We start from the raw sequence: 21380 nt of genomic DNA on the forward strand, positions 1-21380 counted from the left end.
TGAATGAAAGTAGGATCAATATGAATTATGAATTGTAAAAAACTTATTAAAACGACAATAAAAATGAAATAAAAGAATTAAACTAATGATCATGCATATTTTAACCGCGGGGTTTAATATGCCTGCTCAATACGTAAAGAGGGGTTTAAGGATCTTAAAACGTGGCTCTCCGGTCCGGCTACCGTGAATAACCCTGGCCGACATGATGATGTCGGCGGGGTGGCCAAGTGATTAAGTCCACCTCCGATGACGGTCGTCGATCAAGAGGCCCCAAATAAGGTCGTAGGTACTAGCTTACAAAAGACTAACCTGTTAACCTTGAAAAGATGCTGAATGATGCTGTTTTACGTAATGTGTATCGTATGCGATGGTTACGTAATGTGCTGTGTCCGGTAAACGATGATTAGGGTTTGTATTTATAGGCAAACCCTAATTCTAGAACCGTCCCAGATCATGATAATCTCATCCATAACTGACTCCCCCGAATCACGGATATAATTATGGAAAAGATATTTACTTGACAGCTAAGCAACCGCCGTACCGGGAACAAAGGCATTCGCACGCCGCATACCGCACACAAGAACACGCATACGCATGCGGGTTGCGGTATCATTATGTCCCCCCAGTTTGATGTTATATGGCGCGAGGCGTATGATATCAAACTATTAAGCGAAAGAAAAAACAAGAAAACGGCTAGCATTTAATATTCCGCGTGCGCCTCGATGCCATTAAATGCCTGTCACAATCGCAGAAGCCCATTCGGCAGACATGACATAAAGTGGCAGTGTGTCAGGCGCGTGCCAACCACGCGCGTACATGTAATCATACCCAACCGGCATCCACGCGCATAAATAAAGTGCTGGTCGTCGATTGCGTAACACGTGTACAGCCACGATCACACCACTCCATCCAATCTGCCCTATAAATACCCCATTTTGCAGCTCATTTCCACTTTCCTGCTTCAAGCTTCCTCGTTACGCTGCCAATTTGAATTCCGATCAAAAATCGAACATTCCGGCCACCATTTAAAGGTTAGTATTCATCCGATTACTCCTAGAAAATGACTAAAGCTAACGAGACGTATGTAGATAGCGTAGAGTCTGTTATAGAGCAGAAGCACATAGATTACTTAGTGAAACAGTATCCTCCCTTAGCCAAGTACAATCCGGTGCCCCCTTTGTCCAATCAGCGAGCCCACGAGCCATCGGAGAAAAAGGTGGCTATTTACGAACATGCTTTTAAGCATGGCAACTTTAGGGTTCCTCCCACTGATTTCTTCCTGGGCGTGCTAGATCACTTTAAGGTCGGATTAGGTCAGTTACACCCTTACGCTATAGGAAAAATAGTCTTGTTCGAGATGTGGTGCGTTGCACTCAAGAAAGTGCCCCTGGTGAAGGTGTTTTGCCATTTATACCGACTAGCCCACCACAACAAATCGTGGTTCACCTTCTTCGCTCGTCAAAACTTCACCAAGACCCCAAAATCGAATGCGGGGAATTGGAAAGAGACATTCTTTTTCGTCGACCAAACTGTGGTGAGTGCAAACTTCCCGCAAACGCTGATATGGTTCGAGAAGGTGGAGAAGGATGTAAACAAGATCCCCGCCCTGGATGAGGATGAAAGAAAACTATTAGCGGAGTGTGCAAACGCACAGCTAGTGCATCGATCATATGGGAACGTAATGATGCGGCTAGGGAAGATATCTGCACACTGGCCATGGGAGGATGTGCGCCCAGCCATAGTCGGACCGGATGGAAAGGGTAGGAATAGTATAATCGCGTACTAAACTGTTTTTGTATGTATATTATCTAACGCATGCGCGTATCTTTGCAGAAATGAGGATGAAGAAGGTGCTGACTGCGGAAGAGATTGCGGGAATCTCCTTCCGCAAGCAAGATGTGAACGTACAGCTAGAGCAGGAGAAAGCTAGCGAAAACGTGGAGCAATCGCCGGCGGCATCTGGCAACAAACGCAAAGCAGCTGAGACCTCTGCGGCTCAGCAGAAGAAGAAGAAGATGACTCCCAAACAAAGGGAGGACATGCGGAACGATAACTTTGTTCCAATCGAGCCACGCTCCGCAGAACTACTTCCCCCCATCACTGGTAAGCGTCCATTCCTTGCGCCTTTACCGCATAATAAAGTTCACGTTATAACTATTTACTGATATGCAGAGCATGTGGAGGAGACGCAGCCGTCCACCCCGCGGGTCAACCCAGATCTCCAAGCTACCGCCACATCAAAGGATAAGACAATACACGTGGATTCCGATTCCACACCAACTCCTCCGCAAGGTAGCTTCCGCGTTGCCAACCTCAGCCAACTCACACAGTCTTCCGCGGAAAATGCCGCAGAGCAGTCTGCGTTCCTGCAACAAATCTTTCCGGACGAATTCCGCGAGCAACTGGCCGCTCTACCGTTTAACCAGGCACACAATGCCTTCATTCAAAACGGCCTTGTATTTTTCGGCATGTTTGCGGATCAGGCCCGCCGCTCTTCCAGCATATACCAGCTAGCTTTGCGCAAAGAGGTAGAGCTAGGACTTCTGCAGGCGGGTGTAGATCAGGTCAAGAAGGATAGGGATGCTGCTGAGGAGGCGCGTAAGGCTGTTGAGTCGACCGCGAATGAAACCAAAGCCGCGCTGATTGAGGAAAGAAAAAAGAGCCGTGAGCTGGTTGGTGCGGTTGAGCAAGCGAAGGGGGATGCAGAACGTTTGCGGTCGGAGCTTGAGAAAGTTACGAGAGAAAGGGATGACGCGGTAACCAACCGCGAGCTGGCAGAGGCGGATCTAGCGAAGCTGCGCACCGCACTCCCTACCATTGCGCAAAAGGTGATGGACTCAGAGCCTGTGTCCGACAAGCTCAATGCCTACGTTGATGCGGTCAGGGACCATGAAATCAACAAGGCTGTGCAGGAGGTAATCCAAGCTTGCGGTCTAACACCGCCGTTCCCCGACATCGTTCAAAAGAAGCTAAAAGAGGGAACGGCTGCTGCGTTAATGGAGGCGGAAGAAGCCATCAAATCCATCCCTATCCCCCTAATCAACGCATTCGCTGCGGACCCGAACATGTCGATCGATGGGTTTTTAAAGGAGGATTATTAGTGTTGGATTGCGCCGTAAGTCCTATGCTTAGGCAGGTATTTGTATTTTTGCAGCCCTAAGTCCCGTGTTGGGCAGGCGTTACAAACAATTACCTCTTATGTAACAACTTAATTTGATGTATATATATTCCTGATATGCATGCGTAGTGTGTTTATTTGTTTATATATCGCGAATCAAAACAAAATGTGAACCGCATGCCCATGCGCATAGTTAACCAAAACTCATGCGTATGCGGGTATTACTGCGTAAAATAAACCAATACTTTAACAATTACCCTTTAATAATTTAGACTCGAAAGCTACTGCGTTATCGCTTTGTCATGTACTAGAGGTGCACTATAGCTGTATGGTAAGCAACGCAACTAAAAACAAGCCAATGTTTTTATGCTTTGAGTTCCTCAAGCAAACCAATGCGAGAGTAATTACGCACAAGCAAACCAATGCTTGTAATTTTTTAAGTCAACTTTGCAGCCATCTAGTCTGCGTGGCGCTTGGCTAGGGAAAAACCAATTCCCTTTGCCGCACGGGGGCTAGAGGACACCCCTTAAGTAGGCAGGAACCGCATACAAAAAAGATTTAAACAACAAAAGTATGCGCGAGTAAATATTTAATTGGCATTAATCAGAATTACAACTGCGACACATCCAAACGGACGAAAAATACATAGAAAAAATAATGTGCTACAATAAACTGGAGTGATCAGGTCCACCTAGCTACATATAACATTTTTTCAATAACGTCGCATGCAAAGTGCGTTTCACAGGTTTTCCATCTAGTGTCTCGAGATGGTACGCCCCGGTATTGTTTGCCTTCGCTACCCTGTATGGACCTTCCCAACGGGGGCCCAGTTTCCCAGTATCCTCCGCATGACTTGCGTCGTTCTGACGCCAAACCAAGTCACCGCACTTGTAAGAGCGCGAACGCACACGCTGATTATAGTACTTTGCGATTTTTTGCTTGTTATTTGCTTCGTTGACAGCCGCAGAGAGTCTGCGCTCTTCCAGCAAATTAAGATTTTCCCGCAAAGCTTCAGAGTTATTTTGCTCATCAAAATTTTGTATGCGGAAAGTTGGTACCCCAATTTCTGCGGGTACAACAGCTTCTGATCCATAGACCAAACTGAACGGGGTCTTACCAGTGCTTGCTTTGGGTGTTGTTCTATGCGCCCATAAAACCTTCGGTAGCTCATCCACCCAACCAACGCGACCATGACCCAACCTAGCTTTGATTCCAGCTACTATATCCCGGTTGGTGACTTCGCACTGGCCATTCGCCTGCGGATGCGCGACAGATGTAAAAGTTTGCTTAATATTAAGCTCCGCGCACCAGCTGCGGAAAGGGTCACCCGCGAACTGCGTACCGTTATCGCTAACAATTTCGTTTGGTATACCAAATCGACAGACGATGTCTTCCCATACAAAATTTCGCACCCTTTTTCCTGAGATTGCTGCCAGCGGTCTCGCTTCAACCCACTTTGTGAAATAGTCGATTGCAACAATCAAGAATTTGATGTTTCCTGCGTGTGCAGAATGTGCGTAAGGTACTGATGTGAGTAACATGTTAAGAAAATAAATGATAAAATTACCTCGGCCTTTTGGGAATGGTCCGACTATGTCGATTGCCCATTTGCAGAATGGCCACGGTGAGGAGACTGGTATCATTGGATGCGCAGGTGCTCTGCTAATAGGTGCATGTATTTGGCATGATTCACATTGCTTAACTATGCGCGCAGTATCCGCGTACATGGTGGGCCAATAATATCCTAGCCGCATTATTTTTGACACAATGGACCTGTGCCCCGAATGGAGTGCGCATGCACCCTCATGCACCTCGCGTACAACTTCCTCCGCCTCTTTCGGGCCAATGCACCTTAAGTGCGGTCCCAAATAATTCTTTCGATATAGGACGTTACCCTCAAGGGCATACAGCGGTGCCTTAACGCGGACTTTCTTTGCATCCGCGGAATCTGCAGGAGAAGTGCCATCCCGCAGAAAAGCCACGATGGGCGTCATCCATGTTGAGCTTGATTCCTCAACTGGTGCCACTAAAGGCATCATAACAATGGATTTTGCATTGAGTTCTTCTATTAGAACTTTCTTCCCCATATGATCAAAAGCCAAGGCAGCCAGTTTGCTTAGCGCATCCGCCTTCTTATTTTGCCCACGCATTACGTGGGAGATTTGAAAAGCTTCAAATTGGTCAGCGAGGTTGTGAACAAGCGATAGATATTGCTGCATGGCTATGTCATGCGCTTCGAAATCTCCGCTGACCTGACTGCATACTAGCTTTGAATCCACATATGCGTGCAAAATTTTAACATTTAACCTATGCGCAATGCGCATACCTGCTAACAGAGCCTCATACTCTGCTTCGTTGTTTGTAACAGCAAAATTAAACCGCAGTGCGTATGTATGCTCTTCGCCATCCGGGCCTGTTAAAATTACACCCGCACCTGCACCAGTTGCGCTGCATGCACCATCGGTGTACATTTCCCATGGTGACAAAGTTGGTGCAGGTGGATCCTGATGTTCTGCTGATGCCTCGACATCCGCAGGTAATTCTGCTAGGTAATCAGCAAGTATTTGATCCTTAACCGCACTGCGCGAAGAAAAATTTATTTCATGTTCACCTAATTCAACTGCCCACTTAGCCATTCGGCCAGAAATCTCAGGCTTGTACAACACCTGAAAGAAAAATGATTGCGTTAGTCAATGCGGTAACCCCGTTCATTGCCGCAAAGTAGGCGTTTACCAACCTGTTTGATTGGTTGATCAGTTAGAACCACGATTGGATGTGCTTGAAAATATCGGCGCAAACGCCGCGCCGTATGGACCAGCGCATATACAAGCTTTTCTATTGGTGAGGAGTTTACTTCGCTTGATGTCAGCGTCTTGCTTACGAAGTAGACCGGCATTTGCGTCTGAGAAAAACCTCAGTCGTTAAATTTCTGCGATATAAATAAAGCATGCAAATTAATGGATTACCTTTCCGCGATCCGCGATGAGGACTGAGCTGACAGCTTCTTTCGATGCCGCGAGGTACAGCGTTAGCGTTTCTCCTGATACTGGCGCAGTAAGTGTTGGTAATTCTGCAAGCACCTTTTTCATCTCCTGAAAGGCTGATTCTGCTTCCTGAGTCCATACGAATTCTTTTTTCTTCAAACAATTTTTCAAAGTATTGAAGAATGGTAACTGTCGTTCTGCGTGTAAGACCCAAATATTTATATTACATACTTATGTACTTATAACATTCGAGTTCTGGTTGCATTGGCTATTTGTATTAGTTAAAAAAAAAGCAAAAGAAGCTGGAACAGGCATGTTGCGCGCCGCGCGGTCCTGGTGCGCGCCGCGCAGAATCGAGCTGGCAGACCCCTTTTTCTTTTAAGTGTTTTAAAAAGGGTAAAATGGGTATTTCACTTGGTGGCCGGGTTTTGAGCCACAAAACTGATCCATGGGCAATCTTATCTTCATTTTCACCTCTTTCACTCACACACTTACATCTAGAGAGAGAGAAGGGAGTTTAGAGAGAGAGAGCTTGATTGGGGAAGAAGGAGTGGATTTCTCGCAAAAGCTCGGGTTTTAAAGTTGTTCCTTTCGTTCTCGGCTACGCGGTGATAGTATTGGTAAGCTCAAACTCCGAATTTCATTTATTTAATTTGATATTCAAGTTAGGGTTTTGAGTTAATTAGTTGTAAAACCCTTTTAAGTGATGAAATGGGTTAAGTGAAGCTAGTAATCGGATCTTATAGTTATTGTTGGTGGGTTTTGGGTTGGTTGGCGGTTTAGCCTTGATTAGGCTTTGATTATGAGTTTAATCACTTGGATTAGTGATTATGGAAGTATTGGAAACCATTTTAGGGTATTTGGATGACTAATTGTGACTTTGGGTCAAATTAGAGTTTGGTGGTAATTATGACCCGATTGGCGAATTAATGAGGTTTATAAACTTAAAATGGATTAAGTTGAAGTATAAGACCGAGTTAAATGTGTTTTGGTGGCAAAACTTGTAAAGGATGAGATTTTGACCTTTATGGGTCAAAATTAGGGTTTAAGTGTCAAAATGGGTATGACACGTGTTTAGCACTTGAGTTCGGGTTTAATTGGCATATTAGGACCATTCTCACTTGTGTTAGTGATTATTGGTTAGTTTGGGTACGGTTTGTGTTTGGAAGTGCATTTGGGTCGAAATGGCACTAAGTGACGAATTGGGTTAATTTGTGAATCCAATCTAATTGTGTTGTGGTATTTGTGATAATGGAATAGGTATTTTCCATCGGCGAGTTGCGGTTCACTTGGAAGCTTTCTTCAAGACTTCAAGGTGAGTGATAATATCCTATATGCATATGTATGTGTAGGATGGGTGCGGGTCGGGTGAAGTGATTCTCGGTTATAGAGCTCACTTCACATATAGGTGGATTTGAAGGACTTGTGTATGAGTCCAATTGGCACGTTTGTGCGTCTTGGTTGACCACCTTTGGCGAAGTACACGTTTGTGTGCACGTTATCACACTTGGTTGTGATTTGGTTGTTATAACCCTAATGGCGAAGGGTTGATATGGTTGTGTGGTGGATTTTATAATCCCGTGACCGTGGGTTTTAGTATTGTGAAATGAATTTCGGGTAGTGCGGATTCATGGTGACTCGGGTTGTTCGGTCACCTTATTGGAGGTAATGAATCTCGGGTAGTGCGGATTCATGGTGACTCGGGTTGTTCGGTCACCTTATTGGAGGTAATGAATCTCGGGTAGTGCGGATTCATGATGACTCGGGTTGTTCGGTCATCTTATGGTTGAGAAGTGAATTTCGGGTTGTGCGAATTCACAAGGCTCGGGTTGTTCGGCCAATGTTCGTGTGTTTGAGGTTAAGGGGTTAACCTTGTGTATTATTATTATTGTATTATATTAATGTATTGTTGTGTTGTAGCTAACCCTCCGGGTGTAGCTATTTGGCGATGTTCACTTTGTCGTTGGTGGACTCATGTTTGTGTTGTATCTTTAGCTCGTTGCTTAGATCGTACGGTATGCTTAGTGTAGATGCTTTATACTTGGATGCTTCGGTATGCGGTATTTGTTTTGCGTGGCGTATTCATTTTATACATATATATGTATGTAGTATATTATCATTCACTAAGCATTAGCTTACCCTCTCATTGTTGACTCTTTTTATAGATCGCATGTGGATTGGTGGCTCGGGTAAGCGCGAGGACTAGAAGACGTGCATAGTTGCTTTAGTGACTTACTTTTGGATCATTTAGGATTGGGTAGCGTATTCCCAATCGCCATGCTCGGCTTTGTTGTATTAAAAGTCTTTTGGTCAAATATTGTATTTCGGTACTTAAGGTGGTAAAATGGGTCGTTGTGGGACCCGCTTCGTAAACTCAATTTTATTAATTAAACGTGCTAGTTTTATATATATGAATGTATGGTTAAAAGCGTTTTGGCTAAAAATGTCGGGAACTAGTCAAACATTTTCGTTAAATTGACTTCCGGGGACAGCGGGCTGTCCAGGTGGTTTGGCGCGCCGCGCACCCACCTGGCGCGCCGCGCAAATGAACTGCACCAGAAATTTTTTTTTTTTGTTGTGAAATTTAACGGGAATTGTCGTGGTTTGGTTTGGGTTGTTACAAGTGGTATCAGAGCATGGTCTAAGGGATTTAGGTGACTTGAGATAAGTGCCTAGACTTAGACTTTTGTGTGCGCGTAATTTGTTGCGGGACTTGTAGGATTACGGGTCAGGAACGGGTTTAGTTAGTGCCTTGTTTATAGGTCGACTAACGTTGATATTAGTAATGCGGATATTATTAATATATTATTTGTGTTGTGGTGTAATTCTCGCGTGTGCTACTATCGCGTAGAATTTTGTTTGTGTTTGTTTATAGCATCGAGCGAGGCGGTCGTTGTACTAACGAGTCGATGCGGCGTGCGTGCGTAATAAGAACTTGCAGACCTTATTACGGGTGCAAATCGTGTCTAACAAGTGATGTACGACGAGTGTTTAGCAAGATGGGAGGGTGTTGTGCGTGTCATTTTATACGTGCGTGGACTAATCGTTTTGCATTCTTTAGAATGACGACGCGAAACGAGACCGGGACGAACGACACGGAATTTAACGCTAGAGTTACGGCCGCCGTTGCGGAGCAAATGAGGGCGTTTCGAGAAGAAATGGATGGGAAGTATTCCGAATTCCAAAATAGGGGTGAAATGGAGCGTTGTCTTAAGAGCTTCATGAGGACTAAACCCCCTATGTATGATGGGAAACCGGATCCTTTGGTGAGTACGACTTGGGTTTCGGATGTCGAAGGGTGTTTTCGTACTATGGAATGCCCACCCGAGAAAAAGACGAGACTCGCTACTAGTTTGTTGCGAGGTAGGGCGAAGGATTGGTTGGATGGCAAGATTGATCTTGTCGGTGGTGAGACGTTTATGGCATTATCATGGGACGAATTTAAGGAGGAATTCTTCGAGGAGTTCCGAACTTCAGCCGATTTATCGGAATTGCGTTGTGAGTTGCGAAATTTGCAACAGGGTTCTATGGACTTGAATACTTTAAAGACGACTTTTATGTCGAAGGCTCGTTTTTGCCCGGAATATTTGGGGAACGATCGTTTGTTGATGGAGGATTTCTATCGAACTTTGAGCGATGACTTGAAAAGCAAAATTAGCCGGGGTTACGCGAAGTCGTTTGCGGAGTTATTTGCGGTGGCTAGAGGTTTCGAGTCTTATACGCGATTGAAAAAGGCCGAACCTTCAAGTGAGAGAAGGGTTATTTCTTATGGTGCTCCGAGTAAGAGGACTAAGGGTCCGAGTGCGAGTACGAGTAATGTGGTAAAGGGCGCGGTGGATTCTCGTGCGCCTAGGTGTTTCAATTGTGGCGTTAGGGGTCACAAGTTGTGGGAATGCACAATGCCGAGAAGTGATGACGGAATGTGCTACTATTGTCATAAAGAGGGACATCGCAAGCCGGATTGTCCCGAGTTGGCGGCGGCGAATGCCGCAAGGAGACGTTGAGGTATGTTCCGTTTTAATAAATATGTCTTTGAATATTTATTTACGTGGCATATATGTTCGGACTTGTTAATTGCATAGTAATTTGCATGTTTGGTTGTTGGACGAAGGGCGTAAGACTTGGTGTAACCAAGCATTCCTTAGTATTTGGGAAATGTTACTACCAAGCCACGGAAATGGATTTGGTGTTCGATTGTTAAGCGCGTGTTCGCTTCTGTGTTGAAGTGATGAACCATGGGGTTCGTCGGGTGATTGGAACCTTTGAGATCGAGTGTTTAAAATCTCGATGTGTGTTGGTAATGGAGTCTTTATGACGCGACATTAGGTGCCTCTCTTATACCTACTAGCGTGGTGTCGACTCCGATTGTGTTGTGGTTACATTGTACTTAGGGTCCTGGGAGAAACCCTTAGGTACATGAGTGACTAAGTGAAACTTGACAAACTAAAGCAATTGGATAATTGCGAGGGTATGGTTTGTGTAATCGTGCTACACTTTTCGTTCGAAGTGTTTAAGGATTGATTGAAATCCTTTGTATGCTCAAGGTTGGAGCAAGGTGTAGTGATGGGTCGTGTGTACCCAATCGTCGGTAAAGTCTACCTTTGGTAGCATTGTACGGTTGTACGAGTTGTGAGATAGGAACGTGGTTCCAAGTGGGGGAGTCGCACTCCCGCACGAGGAAGTTTTAGTGTGATATTTCGGATGATGCTTTTGGTAGATCCGGACACTTTGTCGAGACCTAGTTTTGGTCGATTTGTGGTAGAGTACGATTTCGGATAAATTGTACTTATGGTTTAGATTGGAATTACCACCGAGGTGGTAATGTGGTAAATCTCGTTGAGAGATAATGGACGTGTTTGGTGAGCAAGGTGAAATCCTTCGGTTAAGGAAGGTGTGTGTCGGGTTCTCTTTTGGAGAATTCTTGTTCGGTACCTATGTTTGATATAGGTGGTTCTTGCTCGATTATGGTATGTGGTTGATGAAGCATGACCTTCGGGGTCCGCTGACTTCATCGTAGTATTGTGGATTAATGAAGCAGGACTTTCGGGTCCGCTGACTTCATTATAGTATGGTTACGTGATGGAGCATGATCTTTAGGGTCCGCTGACTTCATCATGGGAGTACGTGATTGATGGAGCATGATCTTTAGGGTCCGCTGACTTCGTCATGAGCGTGGTGTTGAGATCGGTGAAGCATGATCTTCGGGTCCGCTGACTTCATCCGGTATTGAGATTGGTGGAGCATGACCTTCGGGGTCCGCTGACTTCATCAAGAGAGTTGTGTTGTGGGACGTGAATATCGGGTTGTTCGTATTCACAATATTTCGGGTAGTACGATTGTCCCTGTTGGTTGGGCTCATAGTTTGAGGTAGTGAATGTCGGGTGGTTCGGATTCACTAAGGCTCGGGTTGTACGGCCATCCTCGGTTATACTATGTGGCGGTGGTAGTGAATATCGGTTTGCGCGTATTCACGATGACTCGGGTTGTGCGGTCATTTCGTTGTGAGATATATGGATTGGGTTGGTGGATTTCGGGTTGTGCGAATTCACTAAGGTTCGGGTTGTTTCGACCATCCTCCATATGTGTTTTGGCTTGGGTTGTTTCGGCCATGTTGAGTTGTAATCTATTGGTTGTTTGATACACCAATGGTGGGGTCGTAAGGACCATGTTGTGGGAACTATCGGTCGTTTTATGCGTCGATGGTGGGGTCGTGAGGACCACGTGGTATGATTAGTGATGCGATAGCCGTGTTTCGCTCACATGTTTGTTACGGGTGTGACGATGGACGATTTCGTACACCTTGGGATTTGTGTTCCCATAGCCGCTTTGGGCGCTATCGGTTTCTAACCGTGGATTGTGTTGTTACGGTAGTTGCGTATGGGTCGTATTGCGCACTACAATGGATGATTCGTGATTGGTGGTATCCGTAAGGATTCTTTTGGTTCGGTCTTCATTGTTTCGGGTCGTTGACCTTAGGTTGAGACTTGGTTGCTTTTAGAGTTGTACTCGGTATTAGTATGCTAAGGGATTGACATCCCGGTACGAGATTAGTTGAGTTTTCCTCGATGGTGGGGAATGAGCATGGTTTAGTGCTCGGGTTGTGAACTTGAGAAATCGCGGGTGACGATTAAGTTGTAGAAGGCGATTCGTTGGAAAGAATTGCTTAGGAAAGTCGGTTTGGGACTTACGTCGAGGACCGTGAGGTGAGGTCCGTTGGGTTAAGTGACGAGGATCACGAGGACGTGATCGAGTCTAAGTGGGGGAGAGTTGTAAGACCCAAATATTTATATTACATACTTATGTACTTATAACATTCGAGTTCTGGTTGCATTGGCTATTTGTATTAGTTAAAAAAAAAAGCAAAAGAAGCTGGAACAGGCATGTTGCGCGCCGCGCGGTCCTGGTGCGCGCCGCGCAGAATCGAGCTGGCAGACCCCTTTTTCTTTTAAGTGTTTTAAAAAGGGTAAAATGGGTATTTCACTTGGTGGCCGGGTTTTGAGCCACAAAACTGATCCATGGGCAATCTTATCTTCATTTTCACCTCTTTCACTCACACACTTACATCTAGAGAGAGAGAAGGGAGTTTAGAGAGAGAGAGCTTGATTGGGGAAGAAGGAGTGGATTTCTCGCAAAAGCTCGGGTTTTAAAGTTGTTCCTTTCGTTCTCGGCTACGCGGTGATAGTATTGGTAAGCTCAAACTCCGAATTTCATTTATTTAATTTGATATTCAAGTTAGGGTTTTGAGTTAATTAGTTGTAAAACCCTTTTAAGTGATGAAATGGGTTAAGTGAAGCTAGTAATCGGATCTTATAGTTATTGTTGGTGGGTTTTGGGTTGGTTGGCGGTTTGGCCTTGATTAGGCTTTGATTATGAGTTTAATCACTTGGATTAGTGATTATGGAAGTATTGGAAACCATTTTAGGGTATTTGGATGACTAATTGTGACTTTGGGTCAAATTAGAGTTTGGTGGTAATTATGACCCGATTGGCGAATTAATGAGGTTTATAAACTTAAAATGGATTAAGTTGAAGTATAAGACCGAGTTAAATGTGTTTTGGTGGCAAAACTTGTAAAGGATGAGATTTTGACCTTTATGGGTCAAAATTAGGGTTTAAGTGTCAAAATGGGTATGACACGTGTTTAGCACTTGAGTTCGGGTTTAATTGGCATATTAGGACCATTCTCACTTGTGTTAGTGATTATTGGTTAGTTTGGGTACGGTTTGTGTTTGGAAGTGCATTTGGGTCGAAATGGCACTAAGTGACGAATTGGGTTAATTTGTGAATCCAATCTAATTGTGTTGTGGTATTTGTGATAATGGAATAGGTATTTTCCATCGGCGAGTTGCGGTTCACTTGGAAGCTTTCTTCAAGACTTCAAGGTGAGTGATAATATCCTATATGCATATGTATGTGTAGGATGGGTGCGGGTCGGGTGAAGTGATTCTCGGTTATAGAGCTCACTTCACATATAGGTGGATTTGAAGGACTTGTGTATGAGTCCAATTGGCACGTTTGTGCGTCTTGGTTGACCACCTTTGGCGAAGTACACGTTTGTGTGCACGTTATCACACTTGGTTGTGATTTGGTTGTTATAACCCTAATGGCGAAGGGTTGATATGGTTGTGTGGTGGATTTTATAATCCCGTGACCGTGGGTTTTAGTATTGTGAAATGAATTTCGGGTAGTGCGGATTCATGGTGACTCGGGTTGTTCGGTCACCTTATTGGAGGTAATGAATCTCGGGTAGTGCGGATTCATGGTGACTCGGGTTGTTCGGTCACCTTATTGGAGGTAATGAATCTCGGGTAGTGCGGATTCATGATGACTCGGGTTGTTCGGTCATCTTATGGTTGAGAAGTGAATTTCGGGTTGTGCGAATTCACAAGGCTCGGGTTGTTCGGCCAATGTTCGTGTGTTTGAGGTTAAGGGGTTAACCTTGTGTATTATTATTATTGTATTATATTAATGTATTGTTGTGTTGTAGCTAACCCTCCGGGTGTAGCTATTTGGCGATGTTCACTTTGTCGTTGGTGGACTCATGTTTGTGTTGTATCTTTAGCTCGTTGCTTAGATCGTACGGTATGCTTAGTGTAGATGCTTTATACTTGGATGCTTCGGTATGCGGTATTTGTTTTGCGTGGCGTATTCATTTTATACATATATATGTATGTAGTATATTATCATTCACTAAGCATTAGCTTACCCTCTCGTTGTTGACTCTTTTTATAGATCGCATGTGGATTGGTGGCTCGGGTAAGCGCGAGGACTAGAAGACGTGCATAGTTGCTTTAGTGACTTACTTTTGGATCATTTAGGATTGGGTAGCGTATTCCCAATCGCCATGCTCGGCTTTGTTGTATTAAAAGTCTTTTGGTCAAATATTGTATTTCGGTACTTAAGGTGGTAAAATGGGTCGTTGTGGGACCCGCTTCGTAAACTCAATTTTATTAATTAAACGTGCTAGTTTTATATATATGAATGTATGGTTAAAAGCGTTTTGGCTAAAAATGTCGGGAACTAGTCAAACATTTTCGTTAAATTGACTTCCGGGGACAGCGGGCTGTCCAGGTGGTTTGGCGCGCCGCGCACCCACCTGGCGCGCCGCGCAAATGAACTGCACCAGAAATTTTTTTTTTTGTTGTGAAATTTAACGGGAATTGTCGTGGTTTGGTTTGGGTTGTTACACTGCGGCTTTCGACAGAAACCGTGCGATAGCCGCAAGCTTCCCCGTTAGACTCTGCACATCTTTCTTTGTCTTTGGAGATGGCAAATTATCAATGGTTTCAATCTTTTTGGGATTGGCCTTGATACCCCGCGCAGTCACCACATGACCTAAAAACTTGCCTTCCTCTTCCCCAAAACTACATTTAAGCGGGTTAAGCTTCATGTTGATCCTGCGCAGAGATGCAAACGTTTCCAGGATGTCCGCGAGCATGTCTTCTTCGGTGTTGCTTTTAATTACCAAGTCGTCGACGTACGCTTCAAGATTTCTACCGATTTGGTGCTTGAATGCTGCGTCAATTACACGCTGATAGGTCGCGCCAGCATTCTTTAAACCGAAAGGCATCTTCGTGTAACAATAAATACCCTGCGGCGTATGAAAAGCAGTCTTGTCCTCATCTTCCGCAGCCATTAAGATTTGGTGATAACCCTTGTATGCGTCCAGAAAACACTTGTACCTAAATCCCGATAGTGATTCTACCTTCCAGTCTATCTCCGGGAGAGGGTAATTGTCCTTGGGACATGCCTTATTAATATCTTTGAAATCAACGCACATCCTCCAGTTACCGTCAGCCTTTTTTACCAATACAGGATTTGCAACCCATGTCTGATAACGCACTTCCCGCAGAATGCTTGCTTTGACAAGGTTGTCCACCTCTGCGCACAACCAATCACTGCGGTCTAGAGCCATATGCCGCTTCTTTTGCCTAACGGGTGTCAATGATGGATTAACATTTAACTTATGTTCCGCAATATCACGCGGAACCCCAGTCATGTCTGACTCTCGCCACGCGAAAACATCTGCGTTTGCGGACAAAATTCCATGCAATTTGGCCTTTGTTTCGGCTGACAAGCCTGCGCCGATTTTAATTCGCTTATCCGGATGCAAGCGATTTGCTATGACTGCACAATTTGCCAGTTGTTCTCCCACGCTAGGAGTGCTTATAGGCGCAACTGAGCCACACAACTCGGTTGCTTGATGTGACGCAACTGTGGCAACACCTCCTAGTGTGGGAAACTTAATCAAACCATGCACTACCGATGGGATAATGTTAAAATGCCGTATGAAGTTTCTCCCTAGCAGTGCGTTATATCGTGAAGTTGAACGAACCACATAAAAATCGACCAATTCACGCCTGATCGTCTGCGGGTTCCTGTCATCCGCAAGCTCTATCATTAACTCTATTCGGCCTAGCGGCCACGAGTTTTCTCCAGAAAACCCTGATAGCGTAATATCAGGCTGGCGTAACTGCGCTTTGACTTCTGCCGGAAGGAAACGATAACAATGCTCATACATAATATCGACACCGCTGCCAGTGTCAACATGCATGCGCTTAACCTGGATTCCGCAATCGGGGATGCGACACTTGATGATAATGGGCTCGTTAACAGAATCAATTGACATTACAGGAGGGAAAGTGATCGGGAGAAGCTCCCAATCCTGGTGATCGTTGTACTTTCTCCGCTGGCTGATTTTCTCTGCGTCAACCATGTTAATGGTTAAATCGGCATTTTTCGCTTTGTCAACTTTCTGCCACGCGAAAGTCTTAGACTTCGAAGCCTCTTCTGCGGTCTTTCCCTTGTCCTTTTTAGGTGGTTTTAGATGATCCAATTTGCCCGCGCGAAGCGCTTCCAGAACCCGTTCCATCAAGTTTTTACACCGATTGGTGTCATGACCATAATCGTCATGAAATTCACAATACTTTGTTTTGTCCCGCTTGCCAAATTCTGTAAGCGGAGTTGGAACCGCGAAGGTCGCGCATACTGGCTCCGTTGCCAAAATTTCCTTGGGCGTTTTGGACAAACTTTTGAGTAACGCATAGTTCTGATTATTGATGCCGCGCTGATTATTGTTTCGATAATTGCCACTTGATTTCCCTTTATCATTCCTGATGGGACCACCGCTAGGATACCTTCCACGAGAGTTGTTACCACGACTTTGATCGCGCGAACGATCATCATCGTCCTTTCTCTCGTTGCGTGAGCTAGCTGTTGGAATGTCATTATCTTCGCCACTCCGCATATAGTCGTGGCATTCATTAAGCGCCTCAGCATAAGTTGTTGGGACTGTATGGCGCAGACGCCTTACCAGTGTTGGATGACGTTCTGAGTTTATACCATGTATGAGTCCGGAAATCTGTTGCTCTGGTTTGAGATCTGGTATACGCAGGCACTCATTAGTATACCTTGTGAGAAATTCGCCCAAAGATTCCTTGGGCTTCTGCACGATGTCATGGCATTCAATGTGAGTGCGCTTGCGTGGTCTCTGATTCTGATATTGCAGTAAAAACTTTGTCCGCATATCCATAAACCCGGCAATACTACCCGCCGGCAACTTATTAAACCACTCAAGAGCAATACCCTGTAGTGTCATAGGAAATATCTGACACGCAACCGGATCCACCCAGCCTTGAGTGCGCATTGCGCCTTCGAAGCGCTGTAAAAAATCATCTGGATCGGTCAGGCCATTGTAAGTACCCAACGTGCTAGGTATCTTTGGTGCTGATGGAAACGGGTATGCGGATATATGCGGAGGAAACTTGTCAAAGGTAGTTGGTAGCTCGAAGGGTGGTTTAACAGGGTCCCCTTTCAAATTTGCAAAGAAACGCTTCATCATGTCCTGAACAAAGTCAGGTTGTGAAAATAAGTGAACCATATCAGGAGGTGCGGCCTGCATGAATTGACTTGCAAGATTTGCCTGCCCTTGAACATTTTGCCAAGGTTGACCCTGCGTCTGTGGATATAACCAAGGCTGCTGCGTTGGAAAAGAGGGATAACTTGAAGACGCAGAGTACACAGGTGGCTGTAAAGGAAGCGAAACATGTGGCGCAGATATCTGCGAAACTTGAGGATACACACTTAAAAGCCCAACTGTATGCGCTGTGCTTTGCTGCTGCGCTGTTATCGGCGCCCAATGAGAGTTCGCATCTGGGATGACCCCAAATCCCCAACTATTAAGTAACGCCTGCGCATCCGCAGGAGTTAAAAATTGTGAAACTGGGCGCGGTGGTTGCCAAGGTTGCAACGGTGTAAATGACGAATTCTGCTGAATGCTCTGCGTATGCAGAGGTATTGAAACAGTGGTACTGTAAATAGGTACCTGGCCGCAGCAAACCACATGCGGCCCCGTTGTTCCACCGCCAGTGCCTGCAAAGATGACCCTTGGATCCACTGACGAAAAGTCCAGCTGCGTGGTTGTGACTGGTGAGTTTGCTCTTGGCGGTGTGACCCCGTCTGAATATATCGGCTTGTACCTCTGAAAGGGTTCGCCGGATATAGGTGGAGGGTATATCGTGTATCCCGCCTGAGTAGCGGCCCCCGTAGTCATAACCGGTGTATGTTGACTACCAGACGGTGCGTTCTGAACATCTGTTTGGGTATGTTCCGATGATTCCTCGGAAGTCATGATACTGTTAAAGAAAAAAATTTAAAAATTTTGTAAATAACGAGTCATACAATTCAAAACCTTAAAAGAAAAAGCAATTAAACAGTCTTGAATTAATTCGACTCTCAATGAAAGCACCACTTGATCATGCATATTTTAACCGCGGGGTTTAATATGCCTGCTCAATACGTAAAGAGGGGTTTAAGGATCTTAGAACGTGGCTCTCCGGTCCGGCTACCGTGAATAACCCTGGCCGACATGATGATGTCGGCGGGGTGGCCAAGTGATTAAGTCCACCTCCGATGACGGTCGTCGATCAAGAGGCCCCAAATAAGGTCGTAGGTACTAGCTTACAAAAGACTAACCTGTTAACCTTGAAAAGATGCTGAATGATGCTGTTTTACGTTATGTGTATCGTATGTGATGGTTACGTAATGTGCTGTGTCCGGTAAACGATGATTAGGGTTTGTATTTATAGGCAAACCCTAATTCTAGAACCGTCCCAGATCATGATAATTTCATCCATAACTGACTCCCCCGAATCACGGATATAATTATGGAAAAGATATTTACTTGACAGCTAAGCAACCGCCGTACCGGGAACAAAGGCATTCGCACGCCGCATACCGCACACAAGAACACGCATACGCATGCGGGTTGCGGTATCATTAACTAACAATTCATTTCAAGTAAACATTTTTCAGCTTCAAATTGATAGAATGTTCTTCATCTGTTTCCATGGGCAACGTAAAACACATGGATGTGAAGTTATCTGGAAAAGGTGAAACCAAGAAATGGCTACAACTCAAGGCATGCCCTCTACAATTCCTAAGCTGCAAAACCTTTATACAATAACTAAATTCAGATGATTGGTAATTATACAAGAAAGAGTACATAAAGTTGTGTGTAGTGTTTTACTTTTGTTGCTTCTGAAACATAATTAACAATTGTTAACACACAAATGACCACACAACTATGGTGACAAAACTATGAGTTAACTCATAAAAGATATAACCTTATACCATAATCAATTACATGATGTGATTTTAACTTAGGAGTAATATTTCACAGTTTTCTAAAAAAAAAAAAAAAATGACATATCAAAAGGTTCTGAATATCAAGAGAAGCGTTTGAGATGAAATTTAATAATTATCATTTTAACTTTCATGGGTTAAATGTTTTATACACCTTTTCAATATCTAAACAACAAATGGGTCAAAATTGCCATATAAAACTAACACTATATATGAAGATAGTTTCAAAATCTACAATATGATTTATTGTGATATTATATACAAAGAAAACAATTTGAATAGATACTAACCCAAACTAAGTGAGCATTATGACAACAAACCCAAAACTACACTTTAAAAAGGTTGTAGTTGTAATATAATATGACATAACTGCTTAAGTATATCATCAAAAGTTCTAAACACAAGATTTAGAACAATCACGTAATCAATAACTACCAAAAAAATATCAACTATGGTGAAATGGAAATGAGTCAATGCAATACATGAAAGTTACCTTCATCTTGCAAAGTGTAAATGAAAAGATGATTCTTATGATCAATTTTAGCTCAAAGCAGCACATAAAAATCTGCCAATTTAAAGAAATTCAGAAAATTAGCCATATTTCATTTGGACATTTAATTAAACACTTAGTGTGCATCATGTAGTGTTGATAAAAATACAAAACTTGTTAAAAGTAATACCTCTGTAGCATCTAAAATTTCATCAGCTACACATGAATTACGCATTTTGATCAGTTGGTGGTCAAATATCACTCCAATTTTTAGTGTTCTACACTTATAGAGCTCTTAGTTAAGGTTATTCAACCTGTTTTAAATCCAGCAACAACACAAATTGTAAAAGAACGAATATTGGAATACATGTTCGGTTAAAGAAAAAAACATGTGCATCAAATTTGCATTTTAAATATGCTAAACAAAAGAGTCAAAAAATAAAAGTAGCATAAGTGGAAGCAGGAAGAAACCCTAATTGTAGAAAATCTATCACGCTTATTTAACGGATGATAGAACCAAGAGAGTTTTCTTGAAAATTACAGAAAAGTGAAATGTAATCATATTGCTGTAGAGAAGGCGAAGATATCGTAAGAAATTGGGCTATTTTGTACTCAGTAAAAGATTTTAAAGAAAACGCTTTTCCTTATTTATTTATTTATTGATTTTTAAATATTACATCACATGAATTAACATGTTACAACCTTTAAAACACATGTTACAACTCTATTAAGCATATAATGACTTCATCATCAACTCTCTTTTACTATATAACTTGTTGTGGAGCCCTCGCTTCACGTCGGGAGCTCCGTTTTGAATGCGAGTTAAAAAAAAAAAATCTAGATCTATTTTGTAAAAAATAATTTTTTTCGACATCTAACATTGAAGGGTTGTTTCTTTTATGAAAGTTGCTTCTTTGAGCGTTCCTTTTTTTTTAAGTTAGTTGATTTATTTTGTTAAAAAAATATTTTTCGACATCTTTTGGTAGCATTGAAGGGTTATTCATTTTATGAAAGTTGTCTCTTTAATCGTTGAGAGGAAAAAAAAAGTTAGTTGATTTTTTTGTAAAAAAAAAAAATTTCGACATCTTTTGGTAACATTGAAGGGTTGGTTCTTTTACGAAAGTTGCTTCTTTTATCGTTGTAGACAAAAAAAAGGTGAAATAACGAAAATACTACAGAATTATCTTTAAGATAGTATATTAATATTAATATAAATATAAATATAGATTGTCTTTCTTTTTAAATTTAGCCACTTATTTGAATTTTAAATATTAATCTAAATTTTAATGATTGATTTGAAAATTGATAATGTTCATTTTTGAGGTGTTTGGTCCTTGTGGTTTATATAACGCGTGTGAGTGGTCCTTGTCAGTAACAGACGTCAAAATGTCCGTTAAATTATGTCATGTGCGATGCATGTGAGGGGTATTTATGTCTTTTCGTTCTTGTTTTTTACCACTTGATGTTTTTCAATCGCTGAACCTTTATCCCCAATTAATCTACCAAGATTATGAACCCAAATGATTAACAAAACAAATTTTATACAACTAATTATAACCCATGATAACAAAAAACTACTAATTAATAATATATTGATTACAACTAATTAATAATATTTTGAAACAAATCATCCGACCTTATTCCT

At 43.1% G+C, this 21380-nt stretch overlaps 1 protein-coding gene across 1 annotated transcript; it reads left to right on the plus strand.

Moving 5' to 3' along the window:
- Positions 1-1726: 1726 nt before the first annotated feature.
- LOC139876064 (uncharacterized) lies at positions 1727-19066 on the plus strand. Its single transcript, XM_071863364.1, has 3 exons — positions 1727-2103; positions 2173-2356; positions 18916-19066. Exons 1-3 carry the CDS (start codon positions 1836-1838, stop codon positions 19064-19066), a joined length of 603 nt encoding a protein of 200 aa, XP_071719465.1. The 5' UTR covers positions 1727-1835.
- Positions 19067-21380: the final 2314 nt, after the last annotated feature.

Source organism: Rutidosis leptorrhynchoides, chromosome 11 (assembly GCF_046630445.1).
Source record: "Rutidosis leptorrhynchoides isolate AG116_Rl617_1_P2 chromosome 11, CSIRO_AGI_Rlap_v1, whole genome shotgun sequence".
Taxonomy (NCBI): domain Eukaryota; kingdom Viridiplantae; phylum Streptophyta; class Magnoliopsida; order Asterales; family Asteraceae; genus Rutidosis; species Rutidosis leptorrhynchoides.